Source organism: Mirounga angustirostris, unplaced genomic scaffold (assembly GCF_029215605.1).
Source record: "Mirounga angustirostris isolate CCGP_5_RB_7025 unplaced genomic scaffold, mMirAng1.0.hap1 SCAF_10, whole genome shotgun sequence".
Taxonomy (NCBI): Eukaryota; Metazoa; Chordata; class Mammalia; order Carnivora; family Phocidae; genus Mirounga; species Mirounga angustirostris.
The window spans coordinates 26,321,744-26,343,471 of record NW_026991718.1 but is presented as its reverse complement, the minus strand read 5'-3'; the positions used below and the strand labels follow the sequence as shown (position 1 = coordinate 26,343,471).

Here is a 21,728-nt window from a genome sequence, read left to right as displayed (position 1 = left end):
TTAGACACCTGTGTTTACGCCTGTGCCCAAGTATCCAAGGCTCACTTTCAGCTCAGTAATGACATCATAAACAATGTGGGAGTTCAATCACCTACTGGAGGGGGAATATCAGTGAGCAGAACACGAAAACCATAGAGCAGAGGCACAGAGATTATATTGGAAGGGGCAAAGGTAACATGCCATGGCAAAAGCTGTAGGGCCAACAAAGGTAAATAAAGGTAGAAAACTGGAGTCTGATAACATCTGAAAAAGAAAAAAGAGACCTTGACTTTTCTACAGAGCATGATGAATGGTCACAAAATGCATTTTGAAGAGTGTTAGTTTGATCAACACAGAAGGAAATAGAATCTGCTTCTCATTACAGGTCCACGAACTTGAATCCAGGGAGAGAGTGGAAAAAGAAAAAAGAAAGCTTTCAAAGACAACCCCCCATCTTCCATTCCTGAAGTGGCTAAGATGACAGATTCTTTGACTTAACATATCTAGAGAGAGAGATAAACATTAGACTATACCTAACTCCTTAGGCTGCATCCAAAGGAAGCGTTTTCTGGACTGCTAGTCTGCATCCCTTCTTTTTTTAAAGAAAATTAGATTTCCTCTCCAGTGGTCACTGTGAGAGGGAGGTGGGCTACAAGGCCGGCTCCCTCAGGAACATTTCTCTCACCTACGCATCAATCTCCTGGGCCCTCCTCACATTGCCACAGAACCAGCCTGACCTGGCTCCCCTCAGGTAATAAATCTTCTTCTTTTTCAGGGGCATCTCTCCATTTCTCACAGCCCCCCTCAAAGGCACTCTCCCCAACTGTCAAGGCCTTCCATAATCTGGATCTACCCACTCAATTTCACTTCCTACTGTTCTTCAATTCCCCCGAAATAGATCAATCTCCCACCTGTCCTATGGAAATCAGAGACTCATTCCGACCGTATCTTCCATCCTGTCATGTCCTGTATGTAAAGGCCAGTCTCACTTTCCAAGTCCTCCAGATTCTGGTAAGTCTTCCTTTATTCCAGTCCCTACTGATGGCTCCCTTCCTTATTCTCCACTAGAAATCTGTAACAGGTACTACCTAATAAGTCAGTCAATAAGATATTATCCCACATTATTAACTATCTTTCTAAGCATGTTAGCCTGATCCTCCAACTGGAAAGTCTTGGCATATGGTTGGCACTATTTGTTGACAGACTAAATTAAAACTTATAGAAAATGATTTTTGTATTGCAGAGGTGGGGAGAACAGAGCTTTTATATTCATTATGGTGAACCTAGGATAAGGCAACTGGGTTAGAAATACATTAAGAACGGGCACCTGGGTGGCTCAGTTGGTTAAGCGACTGCCTTCGGCTCAGATCATGATCCTGGACTCGCAGGATTGAGCCCTGCATCAGGCTCCCTGCTCAGTGGGGAGCCTGGTTCTCCCTCTGCCCACCCCTCCCCCTGCTTGTGCGCTCTGTCAAATAAATAAAATCTTAAAAAAAAAAAAAAAAAAGAAATACACTAAGAACTATTCAAGCTTAGACAATTAAGATGGTTCAATGTTACCTGAAGATTTATGTTTGGGTCAACCACCAAGCCTCTCACAGGACTGAAGAATTTTGAAATATATTACCCGAGTCGTTGATTGTATTCCTGTCCTCCCAGGTGAGTGGGAATTTTCAAAAATTCAACTTAAGAAGTTTCTTCCAAATTAGGGGATAAAAAATTCAGTAGATACTAATAACATTCTCTGTATACAAGGGCCCCTCCCCACTTTGAGAGTTCTTGAAATGTTTCACAAAATGAGGGGTGTCTGGGTGGCTTAATCAGTTAGGCATCCATCTTCGGCTCAGGGATTGAGCCCTGCTTCTGCTTCTGGCTCCCTGCTCAGCAGGGAGTCTGCTTCTCCCTCTGCCCCTCCCCCCACTCATGCTCACTCACACTCTAATAAAATCTTTAAAAAAAATGTTTCACAAAGAGATCTTTAATATGAAAAAAGCTCTTACAAATAAAAAAAGAAATTATAGACATTACATAGAAATTCTATGTAAATAGAAATTTATATGGGATAAAGAATGTTAATAGATTATTCATATAAAAATACAAAGGGCTAATAAACATTTGGAAACTTTTCAACCTCAATAAAAAAATAAGAAAAGCAAACAATTTTTTTTATAATGTTTTATTTATTTATTCATGAGAGTCAGAGAGAGAGAGAGGCAGAGGCAGAGGGAGAAGCAGGCTCCCCGCCTAGCAGGGAGCCCGATGTGGGATTCGATCCCAGGACCCTGGGGTCATGACCCAAGCCGACAGCAGAGGCCCAACCATCTGAGTCACCCAGGCGCCCGAAAAGCAAACTGAATTTTATCTGTGAGTAATGTGATAAAATCACACTCCATAGGAATATTCAAAACCACTAATGCTTTACAGACTGCAATTCATTTGATTTATCAATGTCTTATTTGACAGTGACCACATGTACTCTCTTCAAATTATCAAGGGTCTGAAATGATCTAATACAACCTATTTATTTTCAAATAAAAATCACTATTTAAATTAATACAAAGCAACGTGGCAACAAAGAAATTAAATCAAGGAGACTGCAAAGTGTTTCAACCTTACATATATTTCTAAGACACTAAATTCTCCAGCTATTTACATTCACAAGTCACCTTTCAAGACATGCAAGCAATTCTGTCGTGAAATGCTTGCCTCATTCGTAGAAATGGGTTTTTTAGGAATTCTTTTTTTCTCCTTCAAAACAGCTTCATTAAGCCAAGAGATAAAGAAGAGCTACAGCAATGGAAGAGGAACAGAAAGAGAAGAGTTTTGTGGAGGGCCTAGAAGGTGCATGGCTGTTGTACTCCCTGAGTGAGGTAGGGGAAACAGAAAGCATTTCCTCTCAAATTCCTTTTCTCAGAGTGAAGTGTATCCTAATAATCTCAAAATGTCTATGTCGTCTTCCTGTTGGAGTTAAGAACATCCTTCCTAGAAATATAATTAAGAAGGATTAGCTGCTGCATAAAGAGGCTTTGAACAAATTAAGGAAGAATGATGTCTCACTTTAGACTCTGTCCATCAAATCTCCAAATACCAGCACTTGGCAAAACACCAACATCCAGCAAAGAATAAAGGCAGTGCACTTCACAAGCAATAAAAGTGATGCCTATGTCAAGAAAGCCCTAAGATGAGGGGCGCCTGGGTGGCTCAGTTGGTTAAGCATCTGACTCTTGATTTCAGCTCAGGTCATGATCCCAGGGTCAAGGGATCATGCCCCACGTGGGACTCCCTGAGCCTGCTCAGCGCGGAGTCTGCTTGTCCCTCTCCCTCTGCTCCTCCCCCTGCTCGTGCTCGATCTCTAATGTGAATAAATAAAATCTTTAAAAAAAAAAAAAAAAGCCGTAAGATGAGAATTTTTAAAAAGGAGGTTCTGTATCTGTGGCAGACAGTCCAATTACTTTTTAAGGATTTGAAAACAGCTTCTACATTGGCAACTTAGGATACAGAAGTAACTGTCGCATTTTCTCCTTGAGACAGGACACATTTTGGTAAGTGAACCTTGATCGTTTTGAAAATAAACAACTTTTTGTCAAACAACAGTGTTTTGCTTGCAAATTCACTTAACAAATTTTTCACCACTCCTCTATCTTTTTTAGGTTTGGGGCTTCAAAAATTCTGTGCCAATTTTTTTTCATAATTTTGACAGCGAAGAGTCAGACAAGGGTGTATAAAAAACAGCAAGGAGAATATAGACTAAGAAGAGGTCAGGTTCAAGTCCCAGCTCTGTTACTACCCACCCATGTGACTCTGGGCAAGACATTCATCCTTTTAAGTTATAAAATTTTATGATCTGTGCTGGATGAAGGTGTTGGAAGATGGAAAAATGATTGTACCTAATACATTCTTGTTCCATGTCCCATTACACTCAAATAACTCTCAAAAGGGGCAAAAAAACAGGATTAATTCTTTTCAAAGACACTGATATCGATAAAATAGTTCTTCACATTTCGGTGAGAGCTAACTCCATGAATCATGTAACTCTGGAACCATATGAAGTCTAAGTGAAAAATGATTTCACTATAAGTGAAAAATAGCTCTAAATAAAAATAATTAGAGTTTGCCTGTCCCTCCCTGTTTGCTGTTGAGAACTGAGCCCAATCTTCCGTCAAGGTACAAATCAATTAATATTTCATTAAATATTCATGAGGACTAGGAAATTCAAGCTTATAAAACAGATTTTCTGTGTCCATTTCAGACTGGCTGCCTGAGCTTAGTGGTCGCTTTTCGGCTTGCTAACGTGCCTCTCAGTGGTCACTGGCGTTCAAGGAAGTGCAAGGAGCAAGAAGACCTGATGTTGCAAAGGTCAAGAGGAGAAGATCCAGAGAACTAAACAGAGTCTGACCAAAGAAAAATCCTTGTAACGGTCAGAGATACACAGCAAGTGGGTCCTAGCGTCACCTAGAAGCCCCAGCGTAAGGATGCGATGTCAGGGCCAAACTGCTGCCCCAGAATGGGGTGGGGGATGACAGAGTCAAATTTTGCCTCCTCTCATCAGTGACTCATTAGACTGGGCTCTTCGGATTACTTTGAGGAAACTGAGGCAGCTTAGCCACTGGGTCACTATTTGCATTCCTGCATGGTCAGACCTCTGGATTCAGAGTAGGGTTAGTATCACCTACATGTATCCATTCACCGAGGGAGCATCATGCCAAGAAGAGTAAATCACACAAATTGAAGTGAATGCTATGAAGGGAGGGGATGGGGAAATGGTGTCACAGGAGCATCTTTGAGGGAATAACAGAGGTCTCAGGGAATGCTTCCCTGAGAAAACGGAAATCAGTAACAAGAGCAGGTGTTAGCAGGGAAGAGGAGCACGGGCGAGGGAAGGGGCAGACTGCAGACAGACAAAGGGTCAGGAAGGCACTGGACAGGGTTAAGGAGCTGCCTGGGACATGGTGACAGGCTGGTGCCTGCGCATTACGACAACCAGGGGATAAGGTACAAGGTGAGACCAGGGAGTCTGATGTCCCGGGAGGGGAGAACTCATCTTTATCCTCAGAGCACTGGAAGCCACTGACGGCTCTTATGTAGAGCAGGGCAAGACAAGACTTATATTTTGAAAAGATCCCTCCAGTTGTGGACCAGATTTCATACTTGATAAAATCCCACCTAACCCTAGTGGGTATAGGAACATTCTCCAATCCACGATTTAATTTCATTCAGTCTTCCCAGTTCCTCCTGCTATCCTGCATAAACACACAAACATCTTGTCCAGAAATAGCAGTCCTGAAAAATGACAGTCATTTTTTCCTGGATTAGTGAAATCTGGGGTTTCTTTTCTCCACAGTGTTTAAGGAGATACTCTTTCCACTTAGAAGTTCCTGCCTCTGGGACCATAGGATCAGCTCTTTCTGCTAGGTCATCTCTAACACATTCAAGGAACAGATAAAAAGGTCAAAAATATACTTCACCTTGAGAACCACAGTGAAAACATACTAACTAAGCATGTTTACCACACAAATTAACTTGGTTTTTTATTTCCTATTTATGCTTATTATAATGTGAGTTGTACTCATCACCTCCCTCACATAGGACTTACATCTTACAGGTTTTTTATTCTGATCCCAGGCAACGCTGGGGCAGAGAATAGCTATAAAAGTTTAGTCTTAAAATATAGTCTACACATTGCTTGAACATAAACTGTTAAGCCAAGGAAAACAAGGAAAGAGGATTTAGTGCAACGCTAGGGGCACACTGGAAGGATTCATGGGCAATATCTATGGAATGCCAGACCTATCCAAATGTAAAGAAGAATTTTTACTGTAATCTACACAACACCCAAAGTCAGGTTCAAAAAAGTATTCTCCGGTTTGGGATCAGCCATGCAGGCCAGGGCTAAAGCTCATGGGTCCCATGTGTCCACCATGTTGCATTCTGTCCCAGCTGCTTATCAGTGGATCCGTGTGTGCTTCCACCCCAGTTCCTTCATCAGTTTGCAGCAAGTCCTTGAACAACTAATTCATTTCCAGTGCACAAATTTATTTCAACACAGAATAATCATATAGGAAATACATTATCAGGCTTAAGGGCCCCCATCAAATTATGGAAGGAAGGGGCATTCCTAGCCCTTTCCCCACTCCTCTCCATGTCTGCCCATCCCTTCCTAAACTTCCCCCAAGATGGCTGCAATCAGAGTCCGCAACCCACTTGTCTAGTGCTTGGGGCTGTTGTATGTCAAAAAGTACTTGTTTATGAGTGGTGTTGATTTTTCAATCCCAAGCTTCACAAGACTAAGGGCTTAAGGGTCCCTCCTGCTGCCTGAACAGGTCTAGGATTTTGGTTTTCCCCTCTTCCAGCCACTACAAGTGCCTGAGGGTGCTGGTCCCAAGACTTCAGAGAACAGTGGCGGCCACATTTAGGCCTTAAATCTATGTGAAGTGCTTAAATCTAACTTTTATCAGAGTCATAAGGTCTGGCTATGCTATTAATTGAGGGTGATTTGATGATTATTTACTATCCCTTATGATATGGCTCACTCTTGAGTATCAGGGAAGATCACAAAAACAAGACTGGGTCCTTGAGAAAATACTCTGGAAATCAGAATAATGGCTTTAGCATTATTACCAAAATAATTTTACCAAGCCCCTCAAAGATGTCCACATCCAAAACCTGTGAATATGTTAGGGTACCTGGCAAAAGGAAATTAAAGTTGCAAATAAAATTAAGGCTGCTAATCAGCTGACCCTGAGATGGGGAAAGTTATCCTGAATTATCCAGATGAGCCCAATATAATTACAAGTGTCCTTAAAAGTGGAAGAAGGAAGAGGCAGATGAAAGAGAACTGGGACAGCATAAGCACTCAGTAAATATAAGCTATCATTGTTAGTACACAACATCAAAACATCATCTTGATTTCTAGCAATGAAACTAGAGAGCAAACTCTATCCCAGCACTTGCGCTTTTTAATTACACACTTTGAGTTTCCAATTCCTTATGTACCTTTCATCAGAACTTAAACCCAGTCAGCTGCTGGTTCTATCTCAAAACTACCCCTGGCCAAGCTTTCCTCGTAGGACTCGGCGGGGTGCAGACAGGGCAATGCACAAGTGCCCTCCCCTCTCCTTCCCCTGCCTCCCCCACCCCCATCCCACAGTCCACTCTTCCTGCCAAGTCCCACTCAGGAAAAAAAGATTCCCTGCTTCCAGTTCCTCAAACACCATCTCACCCACCATCTTCCCTAAGTGCTGACAAACAAAATAGTGCTGACCAACAGATGATACTAATATGATCACACGTTATACAATGGATCATGAAGTCTTTCTCAAACCTTGGCATTGCTATGTCCCGTTGGGAGTGGTTTTCTGATGAACTCACAAAGGTCTTCTGGAATTCCCACACATACCTACCTCCACAGCATTATTCCTAAGAACCAAAACCTAGAAAAATTCCAAACATCCATCAAGAGCAGAATAAATAATAGACTGTGGTATATTCACACGATGAAATAGTCTCTGGCCCTGTACATGTGAACTCCAGCCACGCACAACCACATAGATGAATCTCAGACATAACAAGGAGTGAAAAAATATGCATTACATGATTCGTTGATAGATATGCTGTTGAAAAACTGGATTTCTGGTGTTAGAAGTCCTGACAACAGCTCCCTTTGGGAAGGAGGGAGAAGGCAGATCTAGGAACAAGGAGGCTTATGTGGTGCTGGCAATTTTCTACTCTGTGATGTGTATGGTACTTACAGGAGTGTGTTATCACTTTGGGATAATCGCTAGGCTTAATGCACTTCTGATTTGTGGACTCTATGTATGTAATCTCAATTAAACTTCAATTTTTTAAGTTTAAAATATGCATATAAAATTATAAAAGCAATCATTGATTCAAATTATGAGTTCTCACCCCATCCCTACGGTGTCATAAAACGTACACTAAAATCCTTGGATTGAGTTTCTTTTCGTCAACTGTCTGCCACTGTGCCTTTTTTTCCACATCAGAAAGTAGGATCAAGACCTTCACTGCATAGACATGTTAGGTAGACCAGATACACCAGGAATGCAAAGGACTCTGCAAAATGTTCAGGGCTTTCCAAAGGCAAACAGCATTATTCCAAGAGAAAAAGGTTAACTCCTTGCAATATAGGTAGGTATTCATGAGACAATACTCAAACAAGGATTTAGACCTTATTTTTTTTCCTCTAGAAATAACTCAAAAAATGTATTAAACATTTATTGTAGCCCTTCTGTGTACCTATGGTAATAAAGAGATGAAAGACTGTGTAGTGAGTGTTATGATAATGGGGAGTAGAAGAAGCTACAGAAGGGAGCCCTGTGGGACGATCAGCAGAGTGGGGAGTGAGGGTCAATACTGAGCAAGGTCCCCCCCCAGGCTGAGATATCATTTGGGGAAACTGCCCATTCAAGTATTGACCATTTTCTTGACTTCTTTCATAAGTTCAGGTAAGATCCCAATCTCAATAATTATGCTACAAAACGCTTAAAACTTCTCCCCAAAGTTTTAACTGTTGGTGTAGTTTTATAATGAAGGTTTCCCCCCCTTTCAGGGTAGTATGAGAAAGTCCAAATAAAGGGAATGAGCTTACATTTCATTGTTATTGTTGTTGCTGTTAATTAGGAGGAAGTACTGGAAAGAACATTACACTAAGCCCCCCACCCTTGTAGATATCACAGCATATCATTTTTGGGTTTTGGTTGTTTTTTGCTTTTTTTTTTTAAGATTCACAACCATGGTGCCAGGAAGGTAAGAACGGGGCAGAGATAAAGGACAGTGTGGCACTGTCTTCTCCACAGCCCAGACATCACTCAGCACTGCCTCCCATCCACTGACCCATGGTAAACGCAATGTATTCAGTTCTCAAGAACTTTGAAAGTGGAACCCATCATCTCAATGTGGATTCTAAAGGGCCTTGCCTATATTTAGAAAATATCTGGCATACTATGAGCTCACTTGATAAATATAGAATGCATTTGAATTACTCCTGTCTTTTAAAAGAACATTTGCTCATTTGCTTCCTTTCTCTTCACCGCATCCCTGGGAAGAAGAGAATGAAAAAGAGGGAGAGTTAACGCCATTAGATAAATGCAGTCCCCCTCCCCTGGACTGAGACATGACAGGATTTTTCCAGGGAAACGAACCACCATCCTCTCTAACATCAGGACACCATAAGATGATGAAAATAGCCATCACCAGGGAAGAAAAAAGATGGGACACATGTGGGCTCCCTAGATAGATTTGACATCCATATCCTGAGTAAAACCAGACTTCCTTCTCAAGCTCCAAGAGAGGGAACTGGGTACAGTGTCTCCTTCAAAAGTGCTTCCTCCTTATACCGTACAGATAACAGCTTTCATTTGGCAAAGCAGTGGTCATTTGTACCAACCCTCTCTAATGACCAAAAGACATTGGCAGCTAAAGAATGGTCCTCATGGGGCGCCTGGGTGGCTCAGTTGGTTAAGCGACTGCCTTCGGCTCAGGTCATGATCCTGGAGTCCCTGAATCGAGTCCCGCATCGGGCTCCCTGCTCGGCAGGGAGTCTGCTTCTCCCTCTGACCCTCCCCTCTCTCTGTGCTCTCTCTCATTCTCTCTCTCTCAAATAAATAAATAAAGTCTTTAAAAAAAAAAATTAAAGTGCATGCACTTTAATGTATGTAAAAAAAAAAAAAAAAAAAAGAATGGTCCTCATGACCTCCACTTGTGGTTCCATGGTCAGTGCCTATAACATCCATCATGATTAACATGGATAAAGACAGACATTTTGGGGCTCCTGGGTGGCTCAGTCGTTAAGCATCTGCCTTCGGCTCAGGTCATGATCCCAGGGTCCTGGGATCAAGCCCCACATCGGGCTCCCTGCTCGGCAGGAAGCCTGCTTCTCCCTCTCCCACTTCCCCTGCTTGTGTTCCCTCTCTCGCTGTGTCTCTCTCTGTCAAATAAATAAATAAAATCTTGAAAAAAAAAAAAAAAGACAAACATTTTACACAAGTCCAAACAGTCTCAGTGAGCAACGCTGAGGACTAACGATAAACTTTTATGGGGCACTTCAATATATATGTGAATAATTATACTGACAGGTGATGAAAAATTTCTGGAAAGCTGAACAGTTTTGAATTTTGCTCCTTTGTCGAGTCTCCCCGCCATAACTTAGAAGCATTAACACCTTTTTACATAGAGGATGAAAGACAGACGCTAGAGATGCACCTGTGACCTAAAAGTGGCAATTCTTCAACAAATACGTTGACAGCTCCATACAGAGAACATCTACAGGATACAATCCTAGAGTAACCTGAAGTGTTAATATGGAATTTTCTAAGGACTTCCATATTATAAAGTCAAGAAGGAGTTCAAAGAATCGGAAGTGGCTGTCAAAATTTGCATTCAGGATGAGGAGGCAACATTTGGTCTTTTTTTAGCTTACGGAGTAGCTGTGATGTGGGCCAGCCAAAACTGGGAAAAGGAACACCATAATAATGAACAACTTCCATGAAAAGCATGAATGAAACTACCATCTACAGCAGTGACTACCACCAGGATGCCCTGGCCAGGGTCTTTCCAAACCAATACCTGACCAAGTGTCCAGACATGAACCACTGACACCCACTTGCTTTTAGTCCCTGACAGGGAAGAGAGAATGATCCCGCCTATTCATCCATAAAGCTCTGCCAGAGACTATCCATTCACCAAGTATCAACCACTTCAAAGACCTTGGAGATCCATGATATTACCAAAAAAACTTTCAAAAACAGCAGGATGAGAAGACTTCCACATCCCCCCTTCCTCCCACAGTCCCAAGCTTGGATCATACCTAATCCTCTTTACCTTTGCCTCCCACATTTCATGACATGCCAAGGTTTTTCATTTATAGGCACTCCTGAGTTCATGTCCTTCCTCTACACCTGTCACAGAACCATCCTCCAGTGACCTCTCAGACTAATCCACTGCAGATACCACAGCCAGATTAATTTTCCAAGGCAGAAAAAAAAAAATCACAGCCTTCCTCCCACTTGAAATTTTCTTTTGATTTGTTCTATTGTTGTTGTTACTCTTCATTACAGAAAACATCAAAACTAGAGTTCTGTGAGAAACCTCATGGACCCATCATCCAGCTTCAGTAATTATCTCCTCATGGCCAATCGTGTTACCTCTACACCTCAACCCACTGAATAATTTCAATCAAAGCTCAGACAGTGTATGACTTCATCTGCAAATACTTTAATATCATTCTCCTTACACAACTATAACATCTTCATCACAGACCCTCAAATCAATAATCATTCTTTTCTATCATTTAATTTCCAATCAATGTCATCATTTTCATGATTCACCTAATACATCATCATCTTTTTCTTTTATTGACAATTTTTCTTGAATCAGGATGGACATAGTCCAAACACTGTGATTAGTTAGCATGTTTCTTAAGCCTCTTTTAAACTATAGTTTCCCTCTGTATTCCTTTCTTTTTTTCTATTTTGCTTTGTTGTATCTTTTTGGAATTGTTCTGTTAAAATTTTAAGTGTTAAACTTGGTTTTTTAAACCAATCCTTAAAACCTTTTATTACCACTAGTCTGCATCTATATCAAGTTCCAATCAAATCATATCCTAAATGTAGTCTTTTTTTTTTTAAGTACATCCAAAAATTCTTTGATAATTTGTCCCTTCAAGCAGAGCAGCTTAATTTCACTCCTTTGAGGATGCACTCGACTTAGGGACTCACTTCTAATGAGTAGAATGTAGTGGAAGTGAAGGTGTATATTTTCAAGACTGAAGACCACAAAGGCTCTGTGGCTTTCTCCTTGCTCTCTCCAGTGGGGGATCACTGGCCTTGGAGGAAGCCAGTGGCCATGCTGTGAGGACTCTCAGGCAGTTCTGCAGAGAGCTCCATGTTGAGAGGAAGTGAAGCATCCTGCTAACTAACGGCCATGGGCATGAGTGAACGCCAGCCCTGGTCGAGCCGCCCCTGCAGACTGCAACCTCATGACAGACACTGAGCCACAACCCCCAGCTAAGCACCTCCTGGGTTCCTTGCCTACAGAGACTGTCAGACAATAAATGTTTATTGTTTGAGGCTGCAGAGTTTTGGAGTGATCTGTTACACAGCAGTAGGTAACTAATACATCATGATTTCTGATGTCACATCGTTGCCATTCCTGGAAATGCCCTTCTTATCCAGTTCTTTGTGTCCAAATTTCACCATTTTTTCAAGCTCACCTTCTCTAGAGCCATCCCTGGACCCCCACTTTCCCAACACTCCAAAATCTGGAAACAATTGCTCCTTCCTTTGATTTCCTAAAGAACTCGGTATCTGGTCCTAAGTCAAGCTCTCTAAAACCAATCTGGCCAAAGGTAAAACCAATTCATCTATGGCTCACCTACATAAAACGTGTAGTTTTAACATCACACAGTTTTACTAAAGTCACTGTTCCTGCAAACATGCCATGCACACACCCATCTTCAGGGTTCATGCTCTCACTTCCTTCAGGCCTTTGCTTAAATGTCACCTTCTCAGTTGGGTCTTCCCTGACAGCCGATTAAGACCACCAGAGCCCTCATGCCTTCCAACCCTGAACCCACACAGCACTCCTGACCCCTCACTACAATTTTCACCACAGCACTTATGATAATGGTTTAATTATGCCACTTTCAAATGTCTCCCACTTTGCAGACCATAAGCTCCGGGAAGGCAGACATTTTGTGTATTCGTTCATTCTGTACCCTGCACCCCTATAATGGTGCATGCATGGGACACAGAATGTGTTCAATAAGAGCTTGGGTAATAAATGATCAAGACTGAAGGGCTTCGTATGCCACATGATGAGTATAACACTAAATACACATTTTGATATTTTAGCTATCTTTATGTCTACAAGCACCTTAAGGGGGCTTCATCAATCTCCTTCAGTAGATAAAAATAAAACAAAACCTTGAAACTCCCTAAAGGAGGCAATCTTAAAAGAAAAAAAAAAAAGGTAACTTAAGAATTGTTAAATCTTGGGCGCCTGGGTGGCTCAGTTGGTTAAGCAACTGCCTTCGGCTCAGGTCATGATCCTGGAGTCCCGGGATCGAGTCCCGCATCGGGCTTCCTGCTCGGCAGGGAGCCTGCTTCTGCCTCTGACCCTCCCTCCTCTCATGTGCTCTCTCTCTCTCATTCTCTCTGTCTCAAATAAATAAATAAATAAATAATCTTAAAAAAAAAGAATTGTTAAATCTCCCAAAAGTAGCCAAAAATGGTCTTATCATCTGTGTTCTTTGGCGGTTTGATTAAATAGGGTTTCACGTGATTAGGTCATTACCTAAAATCATCTGTGGGCCAACTGCACCCCTGCCTTGGCGTCTCTTGCAAGTTACAGCTCACAGATCATTTCAAAACCTCCTTAAAAGAGCAGAAATGGATCTTGTACATCTTAGTACGATGTATTAACGTATAAAAGTTTATTAAGAAATTGTCAGAATTAGGGCAACTGGGTGCCTCAGATGGTTAAGTATCTGCCTTCAGCTCAGGTCATGATCCCAAGGTCCTGGGATAGAGCCCCACATCGGGCTCCCTGCTCAGCAGGGAGTCTGCTTCTCCCTCTCCCCTTCTGTTCTCTCTCTCTCTCTCCCAAATAAATAAATAATACTTAAAAAAAAAAAAAAAAAGGAAAGAAATTGTCAGAATTGTTAGTGTCTCAGGCTATCTCGTCTCTTTACCCAAAACCACACTGGAGGCACATCCACATACAAACGCCCTGTAACAATGGCATGGTTAAAAGGGTCTTCATTCAGCAGATGAAGCCTCTGAAGCAAATGTATCTACGGACTTATTTTTCCAAAGCCGTGTTCGAGCTGAAACCTTAGCCACCTCTTTGACTTACAACATTCTTCTCTAAATTATACTGCTGCTACAAAAAAAGAAAGAAAAAGTTCCTCCTTTATCTGACTTCTGACATATGGTTCTTACTAACAATCTATATATACACATCACAGAGGGTCAAATTGTAACAGTAGATGGTGATATTCAAGATGAATGAGATCGCTTGTAAATTACTTCACAGTTTATGTAAGTAGTAACGCAAGAAAAAAAATAATCGCAATGCACGGTAACCTGACTCTCGATTGCCAAGGCACTGTTCAGCACGGAACTCTTCTTTGTTTTTAAGATGCAGGACAATGCTGGACGAGAGATGTCTAGCTAGGGTATCCCCAAAGCTTTGTATCATTTCAAGGACACACAGTTACATTCATGTTCTGGCCCGAAAAAGCACCACTATCTTTTAGAGAAAGCATCAGCAAATCATAAGAATTCTTATATTCTTATGATTATTTTTTAATGGTTGAAAGGGGGGGAAAAACAAAAGAAGAATATCGGGTGACACATGAAATTTATACGAAATCCAAATTTCAGTGTCCATCAATAAAGTTTTATTGGATCAGTCACACGTGTCCGTTTATTCACCATCTACGGCTGCTTTTGTGTTAAACGGCAGAGTTGAGAAGCTACAACAGAAACCATATGTCCCACAAAGCTGAAAATATTTATGACCTGGCCCTTTACAGAAAAAGTTGCCATCCTCTACTTCAGGGCACGGATGCTGAATCTTACCTGCCTCTATTTAAAGCCTAACATGTGTTAATATTATTCACTTATTAAGTGTGTGACCTTGACCAAATTACATAACCACTCTGTACCCTCAGTTTCCCTACCTGTAAAAGGGGGGCTAATCATTGTACCCACCTTCTGGGGTCACTGTGAGTTGTAAATTAGGAATACAGACAAAGCACTTGAAAAGAGTCCCCGACATGCAGTAAGCCGTGACCACAGATTCGCTGGAACCACCAATCCTTCTTGTTGCAGGCTGCAGGATGTGTTCTCCAAGGGAAATGCTAGCAAAGTGGTTAGATTTCAAACTAGCCCCCCGAATCTGTTTACCATGGTAGAACTGAAGGATAAGAAGAAATGAGAGAAAAAAATGAAAGAAAAACAGAATGAAGAGCAGTGAGGAGGGAATAAGAAGACAGAGGAAAAAGTATGAGGACCCCACTCAGCAGGGACAGTAGGTGGCCTGCTTGATGGGGAAGCATAAATTAGGGTAATTTCATCTATACTAGCAGATTAAATAACTTCTGTGGGCTGCCTAGGTACTAATCACCATGTGGAAGCTGTCTCTAGGGGGGGAAAGTATTCCAAACTCCCAGCAAGTGACTTACAAATGAACCTCTGGGTCAAGCCCATTTTCAAGTGGAGAACTTCCTGTATTTTACATTCCTAGACAAATGACAAGTGAGAGATGCAGTACCTTCTACATCTTGTTATACATGTCGAGTAGCTAATTAAAAGGAAGCAACGTGCGTAAGGACGCTGGGCGGCGAGGAGGTGCTCCTCGGGCCACTCAGAGGAGGGCAGGGATAAGCAGTCTTATCCAGGAGTCCTCATTGTGTTCAGAATGGCATTTACTTCCAAACACTAAGAAAAAACCACGTTCCCATAAATAGAACACAGGTTCATTCACCAAAAATGGACCTGGGTGGCAACTGGGAGGAAAACATGGTGTTAATAGAAGAGACACTTAACCTGCTACTGAGGTTGAGAAATGCTCTTCCCCAGGGCTTCCACTCACTTGAATACCTTCTCTGTGCAGAGCGGAGTTCCTGCCATTTCCATGTATCTTCGCAAACTTCCCTCACTGTTTCCCTTCAATTATTTCAAAACTCTAGACACTTCCCCCCACCCCTAAAAAAGAAGAATTTTTTAACTCACAACTGCACCACAAACAACTATCTTTCTTATTCCTGTCCCACCTTGATTCCCCTAGTCCTCTCCAATGCTTTGGTTTACATTTATGGTCAATCTTCCCTGCAGAGGCTAAACACACATACCAAATACGTTTAAGAGACTTGATGTGTAAGCATAACATGTAAAACCTTAAGGAAAGAAAAGACATCATTATCCAAGTGATTTTAGCAAATTGTGCAGGAAAAGCAGAGTGACTGAAAGCAGGGCATGCAGGGCATCCAGGACAATAATTAAGGTGCTCCTGAGCGGAGGCAAATTGAAAACACTCACTGAGAATGAATCTGCTGGGAGAGTCCTATTGAAGGCTTCGGCTTGAGGGTCAAGGTCATCTGGGCCATGGGGCTGACTCGTGGTAGACTGTCTGCCTTCTTCAATGAAGTGTGTTTTGCTGCTTGCTCAGGAGGGACCCAGGAGGAAGCAGCCCCAGGACTCTGCCCCCCAAAGCCTGGTGACGAGGTGTCCTGGGCAGCTGTGGTCTCACAGGCCTTGCCCTTGGTCCCCGGTTTACACACACAGAGTTGAGGCCGGAGACACATCCCTCCGTTCTGGCACGGTGGAACACAGCTTGCTGCAGAAAGACAACAGAAGACATGACTTTGAAGAAAAGCATTATAGACATCACAAATTCTTCCAAAGCCTTCACGTTAGCACCAGGATTTCCCCCCCCCCAAAAAAAAAAACTGTATTTAAAAACACGATGGAGGGGCACCTGGGTGGCTTGGTCAATTAAGCATCCAACTCCTGGTTTTGGCTCAGGTCATGATCTCAGGGCCGGGAGCTCAAGCCCGCGTCCCTCTGCCCCTCCCCCACCACCACTCACACTGTTTCTAAAAAATAATTTTAAAAAAACATGATGGAAAAGATGATGATAGCTAATATTTATTAATGGCTTCTTATGTGCCAGGCACTGTTCTAATGAGGTATCAACAATTTAATCCCCCAGCAACTGCTGTAAGTCGATGTTTTATTTTGCCTATTTTACTGATGAAGAAACAGACACAGGGTTATGTAACTTGCCAAAGGTCACACGATTATGAGTAAATAGAAGAGCTGGGAACTGAATCCAAGTGAACTGGCTGCAACATCATCATTCTTAACCACTTTATTAGAATGCCTCTCAGAAATGCATCAGAAACAAAGGAAAAGCTTAAGAAAATGCTTTGCCCTTCTTTTGTAAGCTGTGCTCTGTAGCTCAAGTTTAAATTTTAGATATCCAAACAAGACTCGGCAAAAAAAGCCCAAGTCCCATCTCAAACTCCAAAAAGTGCAACAGTCTTCATCTGGCATAAGCTTTTTGAGCTTGGAGTGACTGTTTGAGAAATGGAATCCAACCCACTTTTTTGTTTTTAAGGACAGAAGGATGCCCAGATTGAGAAGCATCCAACATACACTTTTATACTTTTGTTTTTAAAAGCCAGTGCCCCGTATACCATTCCTCCTGTTACAATGAAAGACAACCAAAAAGAAATGAGCTCTTTATCTCCTTTTTGATAGGATGCATATACTCTGAATCACCAGAACTGCAGTTAGAGTTTTCAAGTTGGCAGGCCTATGGGCCATGGTTAAGGTAAGTGGATTTCATCATAGGCAAGGTACTAGAGGAGTTTAGAGGTGACTGACTTAAATTTAATTAGGTTGATATTATAGTCCAACAGACAGGATTCCTTCAGTTTCTTCTTTGTTTGTCCAAATGCACTGATTTACGCCAACTGACTTTGTTATCAGTCCACTTTTGACTTCAACTCTTGGTCCTCGGGCAGATCACACTACTGCATCTCCCATAAAATTCAATGTCAGATTCAGTCCACAGATATTTACAAAATAGATGAGGGATATGAACCAGAGCAGGCTCAGTTATGGACGAGCCAAATGACCACAACTAAAAGCTCTTTGACCTCCTGTTCTTCTATAAAAGAGAAAAGATACTTTTCCCATCTTCCTACAATATGATTCCTATTAGTTACAGCCAATAATGATAAGAAATGACCATCAAGTGCCAGAACACTAGGCTGACAACTTTTCCAAAAGTGGGAAAGGATTCTTAAAAAGCAAAGAAAAATGCAGCCAACTCCCTTGGTGACCTTGGGGTAAGTTATTTAACCTTGGCCTCTGCACCTGTACATGTTTGGGGGCAGGAGGAGGGCAGTAACTGCTTTTTCTAAAATGGTCCCCAAGAGCTCTTACCAAATTAGGCTTCTAGAATTCAAAGCCCAAAACTATGCAGTTCCAGGGTTCAGGATCCTAATTTATCAGCATTTTCTTGGCCAAATGATGATCACTGGGTCCCTACCAGGCCACGGTTATTTATGGAATGTCACAGGAATGGAAATGGGCTCCACCCAGCGAGAACAGAAGTGGCCACAAGGGAGAACAGGACTGGGCTTTCAAAGCTAAGCCTGTGCCAGACATCAGCCCCCAGGCACTTTCATGTGTACATTCTCTTCATGCTTTCAATTAGAAACATGTTTCATTTAAACATCTGAGAATGATTTCCGCTTCTCCTCCCTCCCAAGGTGTACTGCAAACGTCCCCTCATCTACCAGGAAGGCTGCACAGAGCAGCTTACAAAAGTTGGTACCTAGACAGGGGCCAATCATGAAATCTTCCAAAACACCACTGAGAACACACAACAAGAACCTACCTTTAGGAGAACATGGATGGAGCGGAAGTGTAAAAGGGTAGAGATTTTTTTAACTCTTCATACTTGGTAGAGTGTGGGAGGCAGGGAAAGGATTTTAAACGAACTTACAAAAATTTTTTACTGTAAGATAAAGAGTATGTTATATAGTAGTATGACTGGATACACTATGACCCTTTTGCAGTAAATGTTGAAAGAAGAGTAAGGAGAATGACTAGACAATGGTCTCGTCCACCTACCCCAGGAAGGCCCTGGCAGCAACTCCCTGGAACACACAGATGTGGGGGGAGGGGGGGCTGGCTTGACCTGGGGCAGGGGGTGGGGGGAGGAGGTGAGTGGGTTACAGTCCCTAATTGCCAAGATAAGCCCCTCACCTTGCATGAAAAGAAAAGCAAAACTCATGTCCTGCAACCACATTTTGTCAGGCCATTTTTCCTTGGAAATTGGGACCTCACGCAGTCGTGGTTCTCGCTTCCCAAAGCGTGGTGTCTGGACCAGCGGCAGCATCACATGGAAGCACTTTAGAAATGCACGTTCTCGGGCCGTCTGGGGCCTGCTAAATCTGGAACTGCACTCCAGCAGTTTGACCGCCCTCTAGATGAGTCAGATGCATCCTCAAGTTTGAAAACCACGGACATACAGTGTTTGGAAACTGGCACTCTTCCAGCAGCACGTTTTTGAGGATTTTTTTTCCTAATTCCACTATCATTAACATACGGTGTTATATTAGCTTCAGGTGTACAATACAGCGATTCAACAATTCCACACATTAGGATTTATATTTTTATAATGGCAAATTTGGTGTTTTCACACTACAGTTGCATTTATTTTCTTGAATTCTTGCTGTGATAAATGTGTTTGTTTTATGTTGTTGCCCTTTTATTTTTAATGCAAAAAAAATTTAAAAACTTTCCATGTGACCAAATTCCCAAGATGATTATGGGTCCCTTCCAAAAGCCTATTTATCACCATCTACTTCCGAAGTAAAAATTTGTAGGCACTTATGAGAAAACAGTTATTCTAACCAAGGCACTGAAGTATGTGGAATATTATAAATAAATGTTACAGAAGCACTTTAAAAATACTTTTCCACCAGTTGATTCTGCATTTGCCCAGCCAGAAGTGGCTCAACACAATGAGTAAACACTACATCAAGATCTTATCAGGGGGCTGGGCCTCCGTTCTCAGGCTTTGCAGCACTTTAGAATCACCTGGGGAGCTTTTAAAACTCTCAAAACCCAAGACTAACAGCAGGCTCTGAATCAGAATCTTGGGGCGGGGGGGGCGCTCAGACATCAGTTCTGGTTTTTGCTTTTTGTTTTTTTAAAGTCTCCAGGTGATTGCAATGTGCAGCCAAACTCGAATAAAATCCTAATCCAGACTTGCTGACAGACTGGGTTTCGTAAAATGCAGCTCTTTGGATTTTTTCTCCTTCACTCAAAAGCTTTCAGCGCATGTTAGCTGCCCATGAGATATATTTAAGACCCTCTACACCTGCCCCCAACCCCCTTTCCATCCTCATTGCCCCCGGCCCATCTCTGCAGAAGCCCACCACTCCTTGTCTCTGCACACGGTGCCCTGTCCTGAAACACAGGCCCCTCAGGCTCTTGTTCGTGTGAATTCCCTCCACCTCTACGAAGTCCTTCCCAAATGCCCGCCCGCCCCTACCACGATCTGTTCATCACCCAAACTCCCAACCCCTCTCACCATTCCTATCACAGTCCCCATGTACTGCCACACATCATTCATCAGCTCTCAACAAGTTCTCTCAATCCCCAAACTACATTATCAACTGTGAGGTCAGTTAATTGGCTCATGTAGAACTTTCTGTAGCCTAGGACAGCAGCTTTAACTTCATCCTGGTCAACCAGCTGGTGTGAAAGCAGAGCCACTCCTTTCCCAAGGATGCTGGGATTTGAGAACATCTATAAAGGGAATATAATCAGTAGGCTCCTAATCCGTTACATCATAACGTCTACACCTCCAGACTTCCATTTGCATGTTGCATCTTTGATCAAATCTCCAATCCTTCAAAGATGTTTTTAAACAAAAACTAGTATTAAAATATACTCTGCTAATGTATAAGATCTGCAGCAGCATTTAAACAATATGCTGTTAGGGGTACCTGGGTGGCTCAATCAGTTAAGCGTCTGCCTTCAGCTCAGGTCATGATCTCAGGGTCCTGGGATCAAGTCCCATGTTGGGCTCCCTGCTCAGCAGGGAGCCTGCTTCTCCCTTTCCCTCTGCCCCTTCCCCCCCCCACTTGTGTGCACAGGCTCGCACTCTCTCTCAAAACCTTAAAAATAAATATAAATAAACAAACAATATGATGTTAAAGAAACCATTTCAGAAGCCCAGACCCAATGTGTTCCAGAAGAACTGTGAAGGGATGTGACGCTCTGAAACAAGCTGGTTGAGGACTAACAGAAAGAACATCACAATGCACTGGTAGGAGCTGTGATAAGTTACTAAGCTTCCAGTGGAAAAGCATGTTAAGGGGATTAGCCTAAGAAGTTCAGATGCAATAGATACAAAAAGGAGCTTCTGTGAGGTACGTGCACACAGAAATAGTTCGGAGATCTACAGACTGTCCCCTGAGCCTTCACCTGATCCTAAGCTGCACAGGCATAGGGCAGATCACCAGGAGGCCAGGACCTATATGGTGCAAATTCCCAATCCTGCCCTCACCAGAGTCAGGACATTCATCAGAGTCTCCAGAATTAAACTTCTTTAAAGAGGACAGCAAGGGAGATGGATGGGGTGTGGGCTAGATGGGTGATGGGTATTAAAGAGGACACTTGATGTGATGAGCACTGAGTGTTGTATTTAAGTGATGAGTCACTGAATTATACTCCAGAAACCAATACTGCACTGTAGTTTAACTAAAATTTAAATTAAAAAAATAAATAAAGAGGATAGCAAGACCTCAATGTCAAAATCAGGCAAGAACAGTATATGAAAGAAAACTAACACACAAATCAGTTAAGAACACAGATACAAAATACTTAAATATTAGTATTTCAAAAACAGAAAAGCAAGCAGAATTCCAGATATACAGGATGGCTTTAATGTCAGCAAATCCGTATATGGAATTCCCCATGTTAAAAAATTAAATGAGAACTTATCTCAATGAATGCAGAAAATCTTCCAATAAAATTCATCACTACTCATAATAACAAAAGAAACTGTTAGCCAACTAGGAATACAAGGGGATTTCCTTGTTCTGCTAAACAGTACCTACACCAAATCCCACAACAAACAGCATACCAAAACCTACAGCAAATACTATGACGAAACTATAGAAGCATTCCCATCAAAGTTGG

General features: G+C 42.1%; 1 protein-coding gene across 8 annotated transcripts in view; it reads right to left on the bottom strand.

Annotated features, from left to right (window-relative positions):
* The window catches only part of LTBP1 (latent transforming growth factor beta binding protein 1), a 395,639-nt gene that overhangs the window by 334,670 nt on the left and 39,241 nt on the right, over window positions 1–21,728 (bottom strand). For all 8 annotated transcript variants that reach the window (XM_064572096.1, XM_064572092.1, XM_064572089.1 and 5 more), the window contains one exon: window positions 16,038–16,335. In XM_064572096.1, the coding sequence (XP_064428166.1) occupies window positions 16,038–16,335 (298 nt within the window). Of the gene's footprint in view, window positions 1–16,037; window positions 16,336–21,728 lie in introns of those variants that run through there.